Raw genomic sequence first — 21,320 nt, forward strand, 5'->3', positions numbered from 1 at the left:
TTCATAGAGCTTATCCTGAGAATTGCATCTTTGATCTTTGGCAAACTGACAATTACTGTTACTGCACTGAGCAAAACCATGTCCTTCAGCTCTTTGTAACAGTGAGAAAAATGTAGTGTTTTTACAGAGAGGAAGGTATTTGCACCTGTGTTATAAATTATTTACTCCTTTCTGCCAGCAAAGATTTAGGAATGCAGAAGGTAAATAAATGGCTTATTGAATTTTTAGTCTTTAGTGATCTCAAATCATCTGAAAGTCTTTTTTTTTTCCTTGATGCTGGGGGAAAAACAGTATGGGCTTTCATCTCTTTATTCTCCCTGTCAGTGCAGTGGTATTTTTGCTTAAAAAGTGAATCTGTGCTAATATTGTCTTTGTGAGATACAATGAACTTCTTAACAAATCTGCAGTAGCATTCAAATAAAGATTTCCTTACAAATGCAGCTTAACAACCAAAGAGAAAATGCTTGGATTTAATATTGTTTAAAAGATTTCAGTTTCAGTTCTCCTCCTTGGTACTTGAGTGAAGAACAGACTCCAAAATTTCAGCCATCTTCTAAAAAGATACTGAAACAAAACAAGTAAGATGAAAGAATTACATTCACTCCTAATTTCTCATAGAAAGGTTTATTTCTCTAAGTCTCCACATTGTACCTATTAACAGAAAAGATGACAAATGCATTCAAGGCATTTAAATTAGAATTTTATCCAGCCTTGTCATTTGCCCTGAAGGAAGTACATGGAAAAATAGTGTGTTTCTGATTCAAATGGAATTTTCCTTGCATTTTCCAAAGTTCTCTTAAAATCTACCTGCTGAAGAGGAGAAGATGGTTTATTGGTAGTAATGTTGGGACACAATTTTCAGGTTGCTGCAGTCTGCATCCCAGCTATGCATTTTTTGGATAGGTTGTTTTGGTTAGCTCCCTACCTAACCAAAACAGGGCTGCATTTTTTTTTTCCTGGTAGCAGCTAAAATCAGATTTAGATGCATTTTTCTTGGTGGCTGGGGAATCTATATATGCACAAATTCACCTTGTATAAATATACCCCCATACTGTGTGTGCTGCTGAAAGAACAGCTGGGATCAGAACAGATAAAATCTCAAACTGGTTTTGTGGTTTTTAAAAAATGTATCAGTGTGTTAGGTGAAAGTTTTTAATGAACTGACATTATTTAGCTGAATTATTTAGAGACTAGCAGTTGTCTGTAGTTTATGACTCACATGTTGGTTAACCCCATGAAGAGACTATGTGACTTGGTGTCATTAATGAAAAGCAGTTGCATTCCTCCTTTCACATATCTCAAAGTGAAGTTGCAAGCAAAAAAACCCAGCAAGTCACAACATTCAAATTTAGAATTCCTGCTGTTCAGCACCCTCCTCCCTTAAAATACCCAAATTAGGGATGCAGCATAGATTAAATGATGTTCTGTTTACACCAGCAGTTCTCTGACCTTAATTCTGTCATCCTACCCATAGATTTGAACATCTAGAAATGAATAACAGATTTTAAGCTTCATCTTTCACACATGTCTGTTAACTAGTGTAGGAAGCCCTTTCTGCCTCTTAAATCAGCTTTGCAACTTGTCCTCAGCATGAGGAAAAAGACTAAAATAATTTTTGCCAAAAGAAAAGGGATGACTCATGAAGATTTATTTTCATGGTCAACAGAAAGTATTTAAACCTGATTAGACATATGAAAGAATTTATCATGGATTTATGTTTCACTGTGCTATGTGAGCTAAATGTATAACTACATCTTCAGTAAAACTCTCTTGCTGTGACAGAAACAGTCTGGAAGCAAGTGTGACTCACTAACCAATTATGCCAGTGCCATACCCTTATGGAAGGGAAATGTTGTATCTATTCAGAGCTTAAGTGAAGGTCAAATCTGTGGGGTTTTGCTTGGTTGTTTTCCTGCACAGAGATACAGACCACATTTGCTTTAGTGTTGGTTGTACATTAGACTGAATTTGACACCTTGTAAGAGAAGTTTGTCAGGAAAGATTTTGCAACTTTGACCTGAGAAATTCCCATACACATGTAATCCTAATACTTTATAGAAGAGTGTCTAGGAAGATTATTAGAACCATACTTTTTGATAGACAAAGAAACCTTTGTAAAATTGATGTGTAATACTACAGAGGACTGTTGGTAAAAAGCAGAATGAAATAGCAAATCCTTTCCTTGGAGTATAGTAGAGGTGAAAATCATGTTTCAAAAACTGCTCTGCTGTCTTGATAGGTAAAGAAGAATCTCCTCTGCAAACCCATCACTTTTCAGTTCTGAAGCTAATCTCTCACACAGTCACCACAATGACTTTGCAGGACTTGAAGCTTCTGGCCACAGTTGTAAATTGAAAACCTCTGGGGATAGATGCTAGAACATGATCTCAGTCATTTTATACAGTGAAATTATTAAATGTTTCTGGATGTAGTTTTGGCAGATTAAGTGTGCTCTCAAGTTATTCCAGGGCACTTTGGGAGTTGGCATGACCAGGATACTGTGCCCATGGGGCAGTATCTGCTGTCCATTTTGGCAGATTAAGGGACACAGGCACAGAAAGTCAACTTGGCTTTGCTGTTCAGATGCTGAGGGTGAATTTAACCTGCTAATGTAGGTGTCCTAAATGCACCAGTGACAAAACTTGTGATTCTAACTGGAATTTTTTCTTTATGTTTCTTGTATTTTCACTATAATAATTTTGTCAATGTTTTTTTTTTTACCACATAGATACTCTTTAACAATGAGGGAAAAACATTCTTGAAGGCATTCTGTATCAGTCAAAAAGGAAAATATTAATTCTTCTGCAATCAGCAGAGATTTCTAAAGTGCTAAGATTAACACTGGTAGAGATGTATATTACCCAGTAGCATGTTTTATGCATATTAGATATAAAGCTTGAAACTGCCCTTTTCCCATCTATTCTTCGGAGTTAATTGTATGTTAAAAAGTAAACATAGACAAATATAGGGGTGTTGCTCTGTGTAAACCAACAATTTGGGAGATGTTTCCATGGCCCAAAGCTGGAGTGAGTTGTGCTGTTTTGTTGCCTGCAGTGCAGGGTGTGTGCCTCTTTCACTTGCTCTGGGAAATCCAAGCACAGCTAAGCTGATAAAATAGGTCATAAATATGCACATTTATAATTATTTTGACTTCAAGGAGAACACATACACAGCAGAGCAAAAGAGCAACTGTGTAAATTGAATTTTGATTTCAGCATTCCTTCCAAAGGATCCCTGTCTGTCCATGTCAGCACATAAGACAACAGGGTTTTCCTGGATGTGGTTGTGTGGCTGTAGGACCAAGTGTCTCCTTGCCTGTTATTGAATACTGCTGCAAGAGATTTTCTTTATTAATCTGTTGCTCTGTACTGAACTGTTAAGGCCTGTTCATACTAGTGCTTAAAACCTGTACCCTGTCCAGCACTGAGCCTCCAGTAGCTTGCTGTCTCTGACCACCTCCTCAAAATTGAATTTTTAGCTCTGTACAGACTGAAACTCCATAATAGTTTTGAGCCTAAACCTCACAGTTATTTCACAATAGCTGAGTTTCAAGATCTAGGTGTCCTATCATCATGACTGCACCATGAATCTGCTGCGTGGTCCAACTCAGTGGTCAAGCCTCATATTATATGATCTGCTTTCCTTTTTATTTCCTAAATAATGCATTAGATAAGTCATGTGTTATAACCAAGCAAGGAGAGAAGAAAGGAGTGGGGAAATAGAGGATTTCTATTCTAGCAACAAGAGTAGGGAAAAACTTGCAGTACAAAAGGTAAAACAGGAGGAGGGAGTTTAGTGTGACAATTTGATAAAACAGATTTGATAAACAGTCTGGGTTTTTTGTGTATGTTTAAATAGCAGTTTCTAAAGCACTGACTGAATTTCTCAGTATTTTTAGATCTAAGACTGCTTATCAGTTTCAGCAATTCTTGTTGTTTTGAGCTGAGATTATAGGATAATGTAAGCAGCAAAAATTGATTTCTAGCATCTTCTACTTTATTTAGTGCCATGTAGATTTGAGGGAAAAAAAATCTAAGTTATTAAATGCACATCAGAAAAAGAATAATTTTAAATATCATTGATACAAAAGATGTCTCTGTGGATTCCCCTTCCTTAGCTTCCATTTTGAAACAATGCAGAACCATTTTTTGTTCTTAAAAATTGTTGGAGGTTTATTGCATCAACTTCATATTTCAAAATAAAATTTTGTTTCCTGATATTCCTTTAAATGTTTTATCTGAGTTCTGCTCTGATACTGAAATCCTTCAGGACTAGGCTGATACCTGTTTATTTCCTTCTGCACAATGTTTTATTCTTCTAGATGTGCTAGTGCAGCAGCTTGGTAATGGCTAGGAGATGTTCACAAGGATCCCACATTTTCTCTTTGAAAAAGTTAAGGCTGCCTTCTTGAACTGTAGTGCTGTACATTGATACAGGTGATTATTCTCTGAAGTGTTTCAGTCAATCCCAGTAACATGTATCATGTAGAAATTAGGATGCTTTCATTCCAAAAACTTCTTAAGAGAAGCTGCTTCTTGAAAGCTGCTTATGAACTTAACTGTCTTGAAATAAAAGGAATAGGTAAGTTATCAAAATTGTGTAAGACTGAGAACTGTTAGCAATCCTTTCTATTTGAAGAAATGTCTCTACTATTACCAGATGGCACTCCAGAGAAGCAACTTACTTTTGCAACTAACTTTTGCTATTTTTCTGTGTCAGCACTGAAGTTTAACAAGAAAACACATCAGGACCAGAAAAACCTTGCTTGAATCTGTCTACAAAAAAAAAGGGAAATTCCCATAAAGTACAAGTGCAGTAGGACATGAATTCAAACTGTAGTCACCACTAGCACGTGGGACACCTGTTAATAGAAAGCTGCCTATTCATTCCACCTGAAGAAATCGTGTAGAAGAGTTCAACATTTCCAGTGTTGCTAATAACTGTAGGTAGAAAAGTTCTAAAAAAGAAGCATACATCCCAAAATGTGAAAATCATCTCCTCCAAAAACCTTGCTCAGGGACATCAGTGTGACTGATAATCAGAAGCCAGAATGTGCCCTCATGTGTGTGCTTGACTCTCTTAAGGACTTGAGAGGCTTTTTCCTCACACCGTTTTCATCATCTCTGCTTCACTACTTTGAGGTCCAAATAATTTATCAGCTGAATTTGAAAAGAACAAAAAATACCTGCTGTTTTGCCTTTGTCTCATTTGATAAGCATGTAGCAACTCCTAACAGGAGTTTAGGATGATAAAACATCAAATGAGATAGAAGGCAGGCTGAAATGGTTATATTGTCATTAACTTACAGAACCCTTGGCTGCTACAATGTGTTTGTGCTGTGCTGGAGGTCTCAAATGAACAATTTGAGAGTAAATGAATAAAAATTGTATTATAGATTAGTGGGGTGTTCATGACTCCAGATGTTGCAAACTTAGAAGGTTTCACTACTTCTCTTTAAATTATTTGTAAAATAGAAACTTGCTGGTTATTTTGGAAGTTTTCTTCCTTCCTTTTGCTGTTAAAGTACAATTTGTGATGGAGATAACGTCTGAAACTATGGCTGTCTCTTCACACCTTAGCATGTAGCACTCTTAGCACTCTGTTCTGGTTGTGCTGTCAGTCAGAAGCCAAATGAATCCAGCTGATAGGGCACTAGTGGGATTTTGCTGTTTGCAGTAAAACTCCTCCAGGGTTGGGTGAGCCAGGGGAAGCAATGTTATGGTGCTGACAGCTGGGTGTAAGTCTTTGCTTTGTTCAATAGTCACTGCAGAGGACACTTTGGGGTGTGTTGGAAGGCACTGTCACTGCACTGCACTGAGAAATATTGGCACACCCTAGCAGGGCATCTGACCCTGATCAAATATTCCTCCTCAATTAAAAGCATGTGTAGCTATTCTGCTCAGCTTGTTCTTAGGAAGCTAATAATGGACTTGGATCCTCTTGCTCTATTTTGAGGACATCTTATTGAATCATGCATTGAATGATGTGACTAATTTGTGGAACAGAGTGCCTGTGCATCAGCTGTTCACGGTTGCTTTCCTGGGGGGAAGATAAACTTTTTATGTTAAAAGACACCGATCATTCTTTTCAGCATATCAAAGAACAAATGTACTGTAGGCTTTTCTGTTGAAAAAAAAAAAAAAAAGAGAACAAATGGCTTTTATCTGTATTTCCATCATTACTCCTGCATAAATCTCACTGAAGCTAATGTGACTTGTAGCAATGCAGATAAAAGCCAGACACTGTTGAGATGTGGAGTCCAACAGAGCAAGGCACACCACAGAAGCAGGAGGGTTCATCCCTGTAGGAACAACCTGCAAGTGTGTGACTCAGCCTGCTTGGAATGAACCATTGATGTGCAAAGCCAGGGCTCTCCAGATTGATGTAAACAATCAATCTGATTAATGCAGTGGCTGTGCAAGCTACTGAATGCTCAACTTTACTGCTGCCCAGATGGATTTCTCCAGAAGAAGAAAGTTTGGCGTGTGCATCCACTCAGCCATAGGAGCACACATGATGTCTGTGATGGAAGGGATGCAGAGCAAACAAAAATCACCCAGACTCTGTGACTGGGAAGGAAGAGATGGGACTGGGAGGGTTGAGCTGGACTTCTCATGAGTTGTGGGCATAAGGGGAGTAAGCTGAAACCTGCAGGCTGACCTTGAAGAGTTGGAAGGGAGTGAGGGGACAGTGTCAAAGGGACAAACTTGTGGGATACTGTGGAGATTAAAAGTGCTGTGGGACAGTAAAGATAATGTCTGCCAGCTTTTTCTCTCTTGAAAGCGAGAGCATACTTGTGACACGTTCTTCCGAAAGGGCACTGCATTGTCATCTGATATATTTGGATATTCTCAAGTCCACATTAAAAAATGGCAAGTTATCTTTTCATCACAGGATATTCATAGTAAATAGAAAAAAAAATCATCTTGCCAGTCCTTGCTGCCCAAAGGAAGTCTATAAACAGGACTCCTGAGTGTATGCAAGTAAGCTTCAGAGGAATTGAAGAAGTGTGGTTGCAGTGTGAGTAATTCTACTTACAGAGAATCTGTCAAGAATACAAAAGGAAAGCCTGACAGTGGAAGCGTCCCTGTTGCTCTGGTAGGACAAGGACCACACAATCCAGTGTGATTCAGTAGAACTTCCTTGTAAGTAGATTAGCTCCTCCCTGTGTTGACTGATAAAGATACAAGGTGATTTACTTATAGGAATGCAAGTGCAAGCCTCTGAATAAAAAGAACTGCTATTGACTTTGAGTCACCAGCAGTGATGAATTTTTGAAGTCAGTTTACCATCATTTAATACTATTTTAGAATAGTGTTAGTGTGTGGCCTTTTAATTTCTGCCAATAAACTTCCTAATAGATACTGAAGCAGGACTGAAAAGCCTGTGAACATCATGGAGACATTATTTGTTCAGTGTTGCATTATGACGTACTCATGATCTTTTTTACTTTGCTTCCTTAACTTTTTTTTTAAACCTCCTTATTTCATTTCTGTTCAGTGTGTGTGTTGATTTTAGTGATGGTGTAGTTCATTGTGGAAGTGATTTAATGTTCACTTGTGAATACTACTCCAAGGCACCTAGTAGCATTAATATGTTAGTAGCTGCCCAGTGATCGTGATTCCCGTGTCAGCTGTAGAACACAAAAGTTATACTGGAAGTACTTAGATAAATCTATTTCTTCAAAATGGCTGTGTACTTTCATTTTGTCAAAATGCCTGCGTGTTGGCTTTCTTTGCTGCTGAAATGCTGTTCTATCTGTTCCTAACTTCCCTGTTTAACAGCAGACAGACCCAGGGAGCACTGACTGAATCGGATGATCCCGAAACAGGCTGTCTAACTGATAACAAGCCAACTTCTCGACACTTCTATCCTGTCGCCTTGCTGCTTGTCAGCTCACACCTGCTGGTTGTGTGGCTTATTTTAAGTCTTGCTTTGCTATTAGCCAAATATCAATAAACTTTACTTGTGTTCCTTTCTTTTCTACAAACAGCAACGAACTAACTCTAGAAAAAAAGAATCATGTTGTAATATTTCTACAGTCTCAGACCCCAAGGATTCATCTTTAAGATTCCAATGTCTGAAATGTACTGTGTTTTCATTCTTTTTTTCTGAGCTCCGAGAAGTATACTATGCATTGAGTGAATTGATTTGCTCTTTCTGTTCATGGTAAAGCTTTCCCACTGTAATTAGTGCAAAGAAAGCCCACTTACAATGCTGTCACTGTATAGAAGTTGTGGAATCCTGAATGCTTGAATCCCTCTTTCCAGAGTAATTAGTCTGACAAAAAAATAAATAAAAATTTGCACAACACAAACTAACCCCTAGACAAATATGGCAGGGCAATGGTTTGTGAGACTTATCTTCCGTTGTGTTTTTTCATTGTAACTAGCTGATGGGATTGTTTTCGTTTAATAAATTATTATTACTTTGCTACAACTAACCCTTTTCTGTAGAGTAAATAGAATATACTAAGTTCTGTTTTGTAATGAAATTAGCCTGTTTGTAGTTGTTGCTTTAGTTGCTTTTGCTTTCAATACACTTTTATATTCTTTTTAACAAAGTCCTGTTTATGTCTTGATGCACCACTTTGGCACTTGTGACTTTTGTACTGTATGTGAACGAACATCCTTCCTTTATAAAGCAGAGAGGTGGATTGGGCTGTTTGAAAAGCCATTCTCTCTTTTTTTCATTGCAAAGCTGAACATACAGCAAATGAAGCAGAGATGAAGCTTTCCTTCACGAATCTCTAGGGCCAGACTTAAAAAAATTCCTTATTCCTAGAATGCGCATTTTAGGGCAATGTATACTCACACATATATAGCAAATCAATTGAAAAAAAAGGTATGAAAAGGTTTAAAAGGCAAATATATTTCTGGAATTAGAACAAAATGTATCATTAAAGTATTTAAATTTTTTTACTGAACTTTAAGCCGCAAGAGCAGATATATTAGGGGGGATGGAAAATCTTATCACCTATTTCTGAGGGCAATAACTGTACTGGGCCTGGCCTTGGATTTAATTCTGTAAAATGTATCATCACTCATGGAAAACAAAAATGTAGAGTTGAATCCTTGTTATTTTTACTTCAACTGTTGCTGAAACTCTGCAATGAACAAATAAAGCATATTTATTTATTCTATGTTTCATGAAGTTGTACTTTTTCCCCCTTTCACTAGAGAAGGATGCCGCATAGAGAATGTTCTGAAGAATGTCAAATGCAGAAAGTATGCATTCAACATGATACAGCTGATGGCTTTCCCAAAGTACTACAGACCTCCAGAGGGGACATATGGAAAAGCTGACACCTAAGTTTAACAAAAGTGTAATCAGGAGCATGTATCATGCTAATTAGTGAATATAACAACTGCTGTTTATGACATATGAATTGGGAATGTATGACCTGTAGAGGTGTTATTTTTAGCAGGTTTTATCATTTTACACTGAAATTAATCTGATTAGTCATTATGAAATAAAACCATGGAAAAGCAATGGACTGGATATTCTGAAAATCAAATATATTCAATTTATCTTTGTGAAATTGAAGCTTAGTATGACTCATAAGCCAGTTGGAATTAATTTCTGGGGTCATTTGATTGAAGATTAAATAGGGAAATGGCATTTGCTGTAGGAACAGAGATTAGTAATCTGGAAGGTGGCATTCTGACTCCAAACCAAACCCTGAGATTTGATTTAAGGGGTATCTTACTGCTGGAAAAGGTGTTTTCTGTAACCAGCAGAGCACTGAGGTCTTGATCACTAAGGATTAAACCCTTCACAGAAATGTTTATGAAAGATGCTAATGATAATACCTGGGCTAAATATAATTTTGGTAATTACAATTGGCTTCTTTACATAAGCATGGTAACTTCATAATGTGTTTTTAGCAATTGCAGACTGTAATTTCAGTAATTCCATTTGGATTCCCTGCGGTTCATTTGGATGTATCACTCTTGGTTTTCTGTACCCCAGCCAAATACCACTTATTTCACTTTCACATAGATCACACTGAAATCAGGGTGATTAATTCCACAAGTAATGTGACTTGAATTTCACCTCCTCTTTAGTGTAAACCCTTAAAAGCAAATTTTCTTTAGTGCTAGGGAAAATAAGTTGTATATACAGGAGTTAATGTATCTTTAGACTCTGAAAACTTGTATGTTATTAGAAAGCCTAAAATAAATGTTATGAGTAAACTGCTGTACTAGGACTAGTTAGCCACAGCAGCTGATTTATATCAAATTTGTAATGCTGCAGGTAGACACTCTAGGATGAAGAGCTATCAGCTTTAAAAATGAATGTTAATGTTCTGCCAGCTGGTGTTAATCCTGAAATTTGTCTTGCAAAGAACATTTGTGTTTTCTAATTGTGTCTATTTACTTCTATTTACCTTCTTCTGCCTCCCAGAGAGGAATACAATTTAAAATTCCCAAGTATTCACTGGTTACTGACCTTTATGCAATGCCTTTTTTTATATCTAGAGCAGAAGTATGAGAAATGTAGCCTAATGAAACTACCCTGGGAATTTGAGCATCTGTAGGAAAGTGTAATTGCCATGGATAAAGAAGTAAATGTTTGCTTACTCCTATGGAAGTCAAAGAAATCTCTATACACCGTGACTTTTAATTTGTTCTTTTTAATCCATTAATATTCATTACTGGGTATAAATCTGTAACTATAACAGAATTTAAGAGCCTGATTCTGCAAATTCTATTTGGGTGATCCATGGAACTGATCTATCATTTGCCTAAAATTAAATCCATCTTGTGTATTTGCAAGATCAGGCTTTGGAGTTTGTAGGAAAACATCAGAAAGAGATTCTTGTTCTAATACTCATTGACTTCAGTGGAGCCAGAAATTCACCTATACAATACATTAACTAATTGGAACTATTTTTTCTAAGAAAAGTAGATAATGTAAGTAGCGTTTTGGTGCATTAGTTTTTTATTTCTATTATATAATATGCTGTCATTAATTGCTTCCTTTTTCTTGGAATGTATTCAGTATATGTCAGAAGAGTTGACAATGCATCACAGATAAGCTCAGACTGATGAGAACATAATGCCTTGATTTCTTCTTGTCATGTACCAGTAGAAGTGGGCAATATTGATTGGGTGGCTGGATATGTGCATAAATTAGTGTTTGTCTATTAATATAATGTAGCTGATCTGTGTGAAACTTTTTTGTGAATTTATGGAACATAATCTTTCCTAGAAAAGTAATTTTTCTTCTGTCAGGCTGCTGCACTAACCCTCACTATATACATGTTTATTATTAGCTTAAAAAACCCGTACATATGCAGTTTAGAGATAGTGATAAATTCCTTATGGGTCTCTGAAATAACCCCCAGGCATGCAGTAGAGAATGCCAACCATTGCACAGTAATTCTGAAACTGTCTATGAAAATCTCAGTGGAGATGGTGCTCTTTGCTGGGTGCTATAGGTACCTAGACTTCTTTATCTGAGTCCCATTGGCATTCTGTCAAATTAAAAATATGAAATTATTCTAGATTTTCTTGTTAGGAAAATTGTCTTTCAAGATTTTGCCTCAGTATTTTAACCCTGCCCAGGTTATCACTACCATGTTATTTTTGTGTTGAAATTGTTTTTCACGCTGAAGCCATGGATTTGATGAGGAGAAAGAAAAAATGGCACTGGATTGCTATCCTTTTTGTTTTAACAACCATTCACAGTATGTTCTTGTGAAATTAAATAAATCCCTTATTTGCTAAAGATAATTAATTAGACAAAACCACAAATACATCAGTCAGCTGCAGTGAAGCCTCATGCTTGGGCCATTACAGAAGAGTTGCCTGAGTTCTGTGCTAAATAGTGCTGAAATTTTTCTCACTAATATTTGGATTTGAACATCTTGTTGTAGGTCAGGAGAGCTTTGTAAAACCTGCAGAAGTGCTCCAAGTCTCCTGGAAAAACCCCGTTGCTTCAGTAGCAAAACAGGCCCAAAGATTTTGTTGTTTGCTCAGTGCCTGCTGGGGCTACTGTGGTCCCTGTGGGCGAAGGCTGTGCCATCAGCTGGCCATGGATTCAAAATTTTGAGGTTTTCTGGTTTGCCTTTTATGAAGAAACAAAGAGGGGCTTGCTGCAGGTTGATGGTTGTGTTACATGGAGTACATTTACTCTTTGTAGCAGCTGCTCCCAGCCCTGTGGGTTGTCTGAGTGTCTGACAGAGGAGTTAAATCATCCCTGGGGTCTTGCACATTATCTTCTAGCTCACTGTGCATTTTAGTGTGCAACTTCATTTTTATGAGCAAACTACATTGTTTGTCTTGCAGAGGGATAAGATAAGCAGAGTGATTTTGATGGTGGCTCCACAAAAACTGTTCCATAACTGCTCTCTTAAAACTTTTGTAAGGTATAAAACAATCTGCTTTTAGAGGCGGGCAGTTCTCAAGGGCTGGAAGATGAAAATTCAAAAATATATCTGGCATCTAAAGCCAAATCTTGTCTTAGAGATTATATTATTTGTAGAAATCAAATGAGGATCTGTCTCGAGGAATCCTGAAATAAGGGCTTCTAGCTTTCAATATTTGTGGAATGCATCACACACTTACATGGGGGTTTTGTACCACAGAGTAGTGACTAAATAGAGAGCTAGTCTAAAATAACTAAAAACATAAGGAAAGGAATGTTAAAGTATTTTTTCCCCAGAAATGATTGTAATATTGTTATAATACATGTCTATGAGTGACATTATATTATCTATTGTTTATAGTACATGTTTATGACTGACATTAAGCAGGGAGGTCTTTTTTTTTAAAGTCTTTTGAGGAATTTAAAATACATTCTGATTAATGTTCCTACTTTGGCTTTTATGGAGCAATTAGAAAGCAAAAATTTTTAATCATGTTATGTGATTTTTGTCTATGTGAAGCTATGTATTTTGATGGAATCCTAGCAATGTCTGTGTTATAAAAAAAAAAATTTAGGAGGACAGCTGAAACAAAATATTAACTGGGAAGTAGCCTTAATGAAGCCCTTTGCAATGTTAATTTTTTTCTGTCTGAATTTTGCCATTACATAAGTGAAATGAGGAAATTGACAAACAATTTTGTGTCTAAATCAATCTCTCCTGATGAAAATTCACTTAGTTGCAGTGGAATAACTTATAATGATATTCTAAATCTTTACCAGTAATTTTGGTATAAAGAAGTGCAACACTCCGTTCTGAAGCCTACTCTATAATATGCCTATTAAAAGTTTCAGGAAAAAATTATTTTTCTTTCTAGATTAAACACAAGCTCCAAGAAATCCTTTGGTCCATTTTAAAAAAGGCATAAAATGCACTGAACATCAACCAGTGTAATAAAGAAAGGAATTGCATTGAAAACTATGCAGCAAAATTACTTGTGTGAATTAATGTATGTAATCACTTAACTGCCTTATACGTACATTATGTCAGTTGGTTATGTTGTAACTTGAAACTATTGATATTTATATTTATGCTCTTTTTTATTATAAAGAAGTGCACTGTATAGGTAGTGCCATGAGACATGTTTGCATCTTGCTTTTCACTTCCTTGCAACTTAAAAGCAGATGTTTACAATGGAAATGCTTTAAGGTAATTTGCTGTTCTCGAAGACACAAACTTACCTTGTATATTGCGTGTTTAGAAAAAAAAAAAATCATACAAATGCTTTTTTAGAGAGAAAAAAATCACAGACTTCAGTCCTTAAAACACTGGGGTTTTTCCCTTAGCCGTACAACACCTCAACTGTTGTGCTGCCAAGCATTTGGCTTGCACTCTGCAGGACTCAAACATTTATTTTCTCTTTCTTTCATAGCATCTGCTGAATAAGTAATATAACAGCCATGACTATCAGCATGATACTCATGATCCAAGTTAAAAACTTACACTTGCTCAGATATGAGCAAATACTTCAGGATAAATAAACTGTAAGACACTTGTGAACCAGTGTCTCCCTATTCCAAAGAGCTGAAACATAAGGCACGGGATTTGTGTGCTGGCTGAGAAAAAAGGTTACAGTTGGAGTCTATGCTAAAAGAGTGCCCTGGCCATGCCAGGTTCAGAGCAGTGAGATTTGAACCACGCTGCAGTGGTGTTTGATTACTCCTTCCATGCATGCAAAATGCCTTAAAAGTTTTCAGCACTTCTGTTTATGAATGGTCTGACTTTAAAACTTCTAAAATCCCAAATTACTTTGGTACTTGTTTTCCTTTTGTGTAGCTGTTCCTTGTGATGGTCCTGTCTTACATTCTGGAGCACACAGGGCTGTGTAACATTAACAGGACCTCAGTCCGCAGCATGTGTTTGTCCAGAGAAACAAAGCACAACTATAGGAATTCAATGCTTTTTATATTTCAGGGTTTATCAGTTTTGTTTCATTGCTGTCTGTAAGCCATGTCCATTGTACACTATGTGTATATTTTTATTTAAATAAATTTAATGTTTATTTTTTATGTTTCTGACTTTTTTGTTCGTTATTCATTTTTCATTGTCATTGCGGTGGTGTTTCCCAGAGGGAGGATTGTCCATGCTGGTGAGAGTGTGTTCCCTCCTGAAGCAGTTGGGGGAAGCCCACTCACAGGTCTCATCACCTCTAGGAGCAAGGATTTAAGAAAAGTTCTGAAATGACATTTAAAAGCCGGCAATGGGCAAAAATTAATAATTCATATTCTTCTTAGTCTTACCATAACTTTCATCTTAGAACCAGGTGGGTCACGCATTTTCTAGTTCAAAGCAAACAAAACATTCACATGCCCATAAGGAGATCCCTTTCACATAATTGTTGATCTTTAATTCAGGTGGGATCAAGGCTTTTCATAATGAAGACTTTTAAAAAGATGATGTGTCATGCTTTGTCTGGTATCACATCTTCACCATCTCAGCAAATTATTTCCTTGGGGAATAATTATGGATTGCTTCTTTGCTGTTTTCTTGAGTTTCTGTTGGAATCTGGATTTATTATATGAACTCTCACCACAATGAAAAGTAAGTTCCCTATGGCTGGCTGAAATGTAGCAAACACATATTCTGTTTGGGTATATGATAAAATGTGGCTCATCTGTACTGCCAGTACTATGAGTAGAAGGTGGTTGCATAATTTAGTATCTCTGTTTATATGTTAGCATTTTTAGTTTTACTAAAATATATTTAGTGAGATTTTAATTACTTGCAGAGTTCTTGATAACCTTTAGAAAACACTGGGAATTAGTGCTTCTTTGGAAGTAAATTAAAAAACTGTTAGCATTCAGCTAACAGGAGCCTAGGAGTTTTGTCTCTTACTAATAAAAGTGAAAGTATTTTAAAATTACTTTGTCTCACTTTGCATGTTTATGGATTTTATTTTCCTCGTAAACTGGGAGCCACTTTCTTCTCACAACGTTCTCACAACGATGTAAGACAGAAAAGGAGAAAGAACCTACAGCTGAAGTGAGATGATAGAATAATATGATAGCAAAAATATGTTTTCACTGATTCCCTTTCCAGTGTTACTTCAGAGCATGCTTGAGTATATGACATAATATTTCTGAACCACAGTCTGCAGGGTTCCACACTGGGCTGACCATTGCTGCCAGTAACAGAATGTGTTCACAAATGCTGCTTCTGCTAGGCAAGAGCTTTCCTGTGAGTGACAAATCTTGTACAAATCACAGCCTTCAATGGGTATGTGACAGATGCTCTTCATGTAATTAAGGACAAGAAGGTTCTAGATGCAAACTAGACTGTGTGCTGTTTGCTATGCCTAACTAAACTGACCCTTTGCATTTCTGTGTAGGCTGTCTGTGCCCAGTCCTAGCCCAGGGCATAAATGAGAAGTACCCTTGCTCTGCTGCAGGGAAAATCCTTGACATTATTTGAGGAGTAGATGTAAACTGCTTCTAAATAAGCTGGGATAAGAAGCTGAATTGAAAGATCTCTTCTATGTGTTTGTTTACATGTATATACATACATGTTATATTTACATTTTAATACTTTTATATGTTGTAGGATAGGAAAGGGCAGTGACATATGATCAGTTGAAAACTGGATCTTGTGATATTTCTAGCAATCAAATAGTTTTGCTATTGGAAGTGTGGCACCAAAGATAGGCTCACATAACAAAGCTTTAGCTTGTAGCATGTTGCATGTGGTGACTCTAATAGTAAGTTGCTTCTGGGGAAAAAACAGAGAGAGAAATGGGAAAGACCAGTACCAGACCACAGGTGCAAAGCTGGGAGAATGACAGCAGAACAACAAGGAAAGAATACTGCTCTCTTTCCCCAGCAAAGCCTACATGTTATATCCATTTTTCATGGAACAATAATTTTGACTGCTGCAGTTTACAGGACTGATGACTTGAACAACTGCCATAGATAACCAGAGCAGAATTCACCCCTTGGGTGATACTGTTCCTCAGTAGTTTCCTTTTAGAGGCAGAAAGGTTTAAGCTCTGGTCCTAAAGTCATTCTTCACAGGCAAAGAACCAGAAATGGGGCACTTCAGGTGAGAAACTCCAAGGAGCAGGTTTTGTGAGAGCTTTCAGAATCATTAGCATTCCTGAACTTTGGTTCAGAACTGCAAAAAACATTTTGTTTGTACAAGGCCCCACACAGGAAGAACTTACTCATGGTCATGGCAAGGAAGCCGATGGCAGTTTCCTGTAAATTATTATAATAAGTAGCTGATGCTAATGAACTTGTGCACAGAAGGAAATATATGCCATCAACACACTTTCTTTAGAAGGACTTTTTTAGTGGAGCAAAATACTCAAAAGCATCTGAATGGGGTCTGGGTTTGTTAGTATGATCTAATACCCAACTTTTTTGGGCACTTATCAGCATTTAAAAAACATCACATAAATAGGAGCTTAAGTCTGGTTTCCTACTTAAATCTAGGTAGATTCTCAATACTCTCTATTTGAATTTGACTTCTCTCTGGTATGAAATATTACAGTCTGACTTTTCCTATTTTTCAAACAAGGCTGTTGCTGATTGGCCAAACAGGTATTGTGCACAAACATTCTCATAAAGGCAAAATGATTTTGAGGGAAAAATGGTTGTTCTACTTTGTACATTCTGCCAACAGCAAGGGAAGAGGACAGTGCTCATCTGAGGAAGTAAGGAGTGTAACAATGCATCAAGGTTTAATGCTTTTTTTATGATGGATAAAAATTGTAGTCACATCCAAAGGTTACAAAGCATTTTAGATAAAGAAAAGATAAAGAAAATTTTAGATGTTGATTACAAATTCTAATGTAAATATAAATTACTTGCTTCTAAGTACTTTTAATTAAGTTTTAATAGGTTAATTATTTACCCTGTTCAACGGGAATATTTGATACAAATCAAGGTAATTTTCAGCAGGAATTAAAAACAACTCCCAAACTCACAAAATAACATTATCTAGTATAAATGAATACTTTTAATGACTACCTTTACCTCATGATACACCACCTCCATGCTTTGTTGAAAGAGAGAATTAATTAAAAAAAATTAAATCAAGGTTTTTGCTTTTTTAATATCAGTATGGGAAATAGAAGTGATCATTTCATGGGTGGGAAGTAGTAGGTGTTAGCAGGTTTTTTGTGTGTGAATCCAGTTAGTGTACTTGGGTATAAAATGCTGAGTAAGAGTTTAAAAAACAAAAAAGTGGAGCACCCAGTTTATATTCACATATTCAATGGCATGGTTAATGGACATCAGCAGGGGAGATGTGATCCCACACTTTTTAAAAATCAACAGGAAAGCAGTGCACACTATGCAGTTCCCTTTTGCATTAAACTTATTAAGTCAAATCAATTTTTACAAGCACATAGGCTAGAGTTCTGGAACTTAATTCCTTTTGATCTTCCGCCTGCTAAATTCTGCTTCCCATTGTGCTACCATGCAGTTTATTTTTAACAGATAATTTGTTTGGACACCATTAAAATGAAAATATGACAACTTCTAGCGCTACTAAGGCACTGAAATTCCTGTCAAGTTATTAATTGTCTGCACTCACACACACAAACAGACACACAAACAGCCATTTGCACAGGGGAAAATTGTAGACTTAAGAAAATGTCGCTGCTATGTTCAAGGGCATGAAGCACACAAAATACAGGATCCTGACTTTTGCAAAGCCAGCATTACAGAATACTCCCACTAATTTCTGTGCTTGAGGTGCAGCTGCCATAGCTGTTAGGTGTCTGGAGAAGAAGACTGCTATGATGTGACAGGTTTTAAATGGAACATTTTGGGGCTGAGTCAATTGATTTTTTCTTTTCATTACAATATGAGATTAATTCAAAACTCTTTTCTATGATTAGTGTTCTGAAAGGCACATTTCTGAATTATGGATTCTTTTTTCAGCTGAGCACTGCTTAGTGTTAGTATAAGGTGTTTTCTGTACCAGTAATGCACATCTTTGGCATGAGGGTTTTCATTCTCCTTACATCTTTCTGTGAGGAGCATCTTCAAATGTTTTAAATATTTCAGTATCAATTATGCTGTGATTATACTCCTTTTTCTTTTTCTTAGAAAACTAGTAGTCCACTGATTTTTAGTGATGGGCCTACAAACATCTTACTCAGAGGTGTGCTCCGCTTGCAGCAGGCAGATCCACACTGGTTTGAGCACCAAGAATTTAAAAAGCCCTAAAGGCTGATGGATTGCTGATAAGGGCTGATAGGGCCCTTAGCCACCAGGTCATGGAGCCTCAGTAAGGAAGAAAACAAGATCTTGGGCTCGCACACAGATTAACTTAGATTGCTCTCCTTTGGGGAGGTGGGTCTGGGAGAAGGGTGGATGCACCTTAGCTAGGAAGGGAACTGTGTGGATTAAATGGCCTTCGGGTGTTTTCATGGTTTGTGATTGCACCCTCATGGATCATAAATACTGTCATAATCCTGTGGCCTACTAAATATGCTGGCCTTTTGTTTTGCTCTAACACCTCCTATCTCCTTTTTAAGTTATGATCTAATTAGTAATTCATGATTTAATGAATAACCTACATAAGTAGATATGAGTTCATGTCCTCAAAAAAAGATACTACAAAAGATAACCAGACACATGAGAAGTTCCTTCTATGGATTAAATACTCTGGTGAGTCTCGATCTGAATCATCTCTGTGTCAATAAATCCCTGCTACTATCAGCAATATAGATCTATGACACCACAGGAAGCTTCTTGTACTTAGTTTTCCTCTGCCAGAATTTTGTTTTACAATCTAGCTTCCTGCTTTCATTGCTCATCTGGTAACTTGAGAAGATGGATGGAAAACTGGTTCAGGAGAACTGTTGTATAACTTTGCCCTTTGAGCCCTGCAGAATTGCTCAACAGAGAACTCTTAAAAACTAAGGCAAAAGTGCAGTTATTCCCAGCAAACAGTGCGTATGAGTCAAGTTATACCTCAAGAGCAAGAATCAGATCCATCAGGAGAAAATTCTGTGGGAGAGGTCTGCCTTGGATATGCCAATTGCAAATTGGGACTGCTTCAGTAAAACATAGGGGTCCGGATCAGTTCAGATTTTATTATGCAGTAGGGAAAACATGGCAGATTATCCTTTTTGGGGCTAGGTTAAGAAGAACATCTATTTATCCAAAGCTTGTAAAATTTAGGTCTTCAATTGAGTTTTCACTACACTTTCTAAGAAGACAAAGTTATGATGTGAATTCCAGTGAGAGAACCATAGTCTGAAACCTGTAACAAAATCATTCCAATCATGAGGCAAAGGGATCAGCTAGTACCCACCTAATCTTCTGCATGATAATGCAGTTCAGGAAATTTCAGGTATAATTGCCACTTATCTTCTTCAAAATACACATTTGTTTCAACTATCAGGTATAGAACACTTTTTGTTCTGACTTCCGTTGCCTTTCTTTAACTTGGGCTTGTGTCTTGCAAAGCAGGATGAACTTAGCTAAACTTGACATCTGTGGGTGCACATTTAATGTAATGTTTAATAGAAAATTATCTGGTCTTCCAATAAAGTTTGGAAGGTTTCATTTGATATTTTGATGGGGAATAACTAATACAGTTTTACTGGTAAAGTCCTTCTTTTCAGGTCATGCTAGGGCCATAAGTCAGTGGGGAATCTATATGTAACGTACTTCTTATTTGGAAAAAAATATTACTCATTCCATCTGAAATTAGATAGGATGCAGATGAAAACAGTTATAAAATTAGCCAAATTGGTCAGGAAAACTAAGTATCCTGCACGTTGGCATTTCTATCAGCACACTTCAAACTTAAAAACTACAATAGCAAGCTCAGCCCTCTTGCATGGTACTAAAAGCTTTATTCCACTTCAACAGTTTCCTCAATCATTTTCTCCCAGTGTACTGCTCAGTTCATGACTGGGTTTGACAGAAAATGTGTTATAATATCTCCCATTTCTCTATCTCCCATTTCCCATTGCGTTATTGAAACAGCAAAATGAAGACTAATAGCAATTAAAGCAACTTAAATTCCAGATCAGCACACAAGGCAGATAGGAGAGTTTTATATCTATTCTTATTTGAGGCAGCTGGATGTTCATACTTATTTTCTTACTCTGTGCTTCCCTACAGCAATCCATGTCCCAGGAGCTTGACCTTGGGATGCTGGCTGTATGTCAAACTCATCTATCTCTTTGCCTGGTGTTTGCTACAGTTTTTATTGGCTGATAATCTTCATCCTCTTCCACTGTCTAGAAAAGGACATAAAACAAAAGGGAAAAAGGTGTAGTGCACAGTAATATGTATTTTTCTTCATAACAATGAGTGTGTATATATATATATATAAATATATATATATATATATATTGTGCACCAGGGGGAATACAGACGTAACACTTTTTGCCTCTATACTTTATTCTACAGCAAATTACCATTACTGTAGTGATACATTCTTCAGCAGTGAAAATGGAACTGATCACAGTTTTCTGAGTTGCTAACTGCATTGAGATTTTGCAATTGATGCAAGATGTAACACATTGCCATCACAGTTCTGAGACTGCAATCTAAATTTATTGCTGCCTTATTTCATTTGACCTGCTGGAGGAATTGTGATAAATTTCTCATCAAAATGTTTTCCAAAAGAAAATTAAACCTTTGCATTTCTCTCATTGATAAATTAGCTATCATTAAGACTATCACATTTTAAAATGGCATGGTTTTTATAAGATGGGTCTTTATTATAATTCCATATTTTTTAGTATATTTATAGGTAGTTGATAACTCATTCACTTCCTTTTCCCTGTAAAGACTTTTATAACAAGTTATTTATATCTGAACTTACTATAACAAAGAGAACAAGACAAACAATGGTCCAAATAGATGGATATAGGAAAAATTAGTTGTGCAGGTCTATGGCATGTCAGATCCTATTTCTTTATTCA

At 36.7% G+C, this 21,320-nt stretch overlaps 1 protein-coding gene across 21 annotated transcripts in view; it reads left to right on the plus strand.

Moving 5' to 3' along the window:
* The window catches only part of INPP4B (inositol polyphosphate-4-phosphatase type II B), a 263,711-nt gene that overhangs the window by 214,561 nt on the left and 27,830 nt on the right, over positions 1-21,320 (plus strand). For 16 of the 21 annotated variants that reach the window (XM_064711309.1, XM_064711308.1, XM_064711307.1 and 13 more), the window contains one exon: positions 7,785-9,155. The exons of 1 other annotated variant lie outside the window; for it this stretch is intronic. In XM_064711309.1, the coding sequence (XP_064567379.1) occupies positions 7,785-7,959 (175 nt within the window). In that variant the 3' untranslated portion in view covers positions 7,960-9,155. Of the gene's footprint in view, positions 1-7,784; positions 9,156-9,179; positions 10,850-21,320 lie in introns of those variants that run through there. 4 more of the 21 variants (XM_064711317.1, XM_064711321.1, XM_064711327.1 and 1 more) reach the window with 3 other exon arrangements.

Source organism: Zonotrichia leucophrys, chromosome 4 (genome assembly GCF_028769735.1).
Source record: "Zonotrichia leucophrys gambelii isolate GWCS_2022_RI chromosome 4, RI_Zleu_2.0, whole genome shotgun sequence".
In the NCBI taxonomy this organism is placed as follows: domain Eukaryota; kingdom Metazoa; phylum Chordata; class Aves; order Passeriformes; family Passerellidae; genus Zonotrichia; species Zonotrichia leucophrys.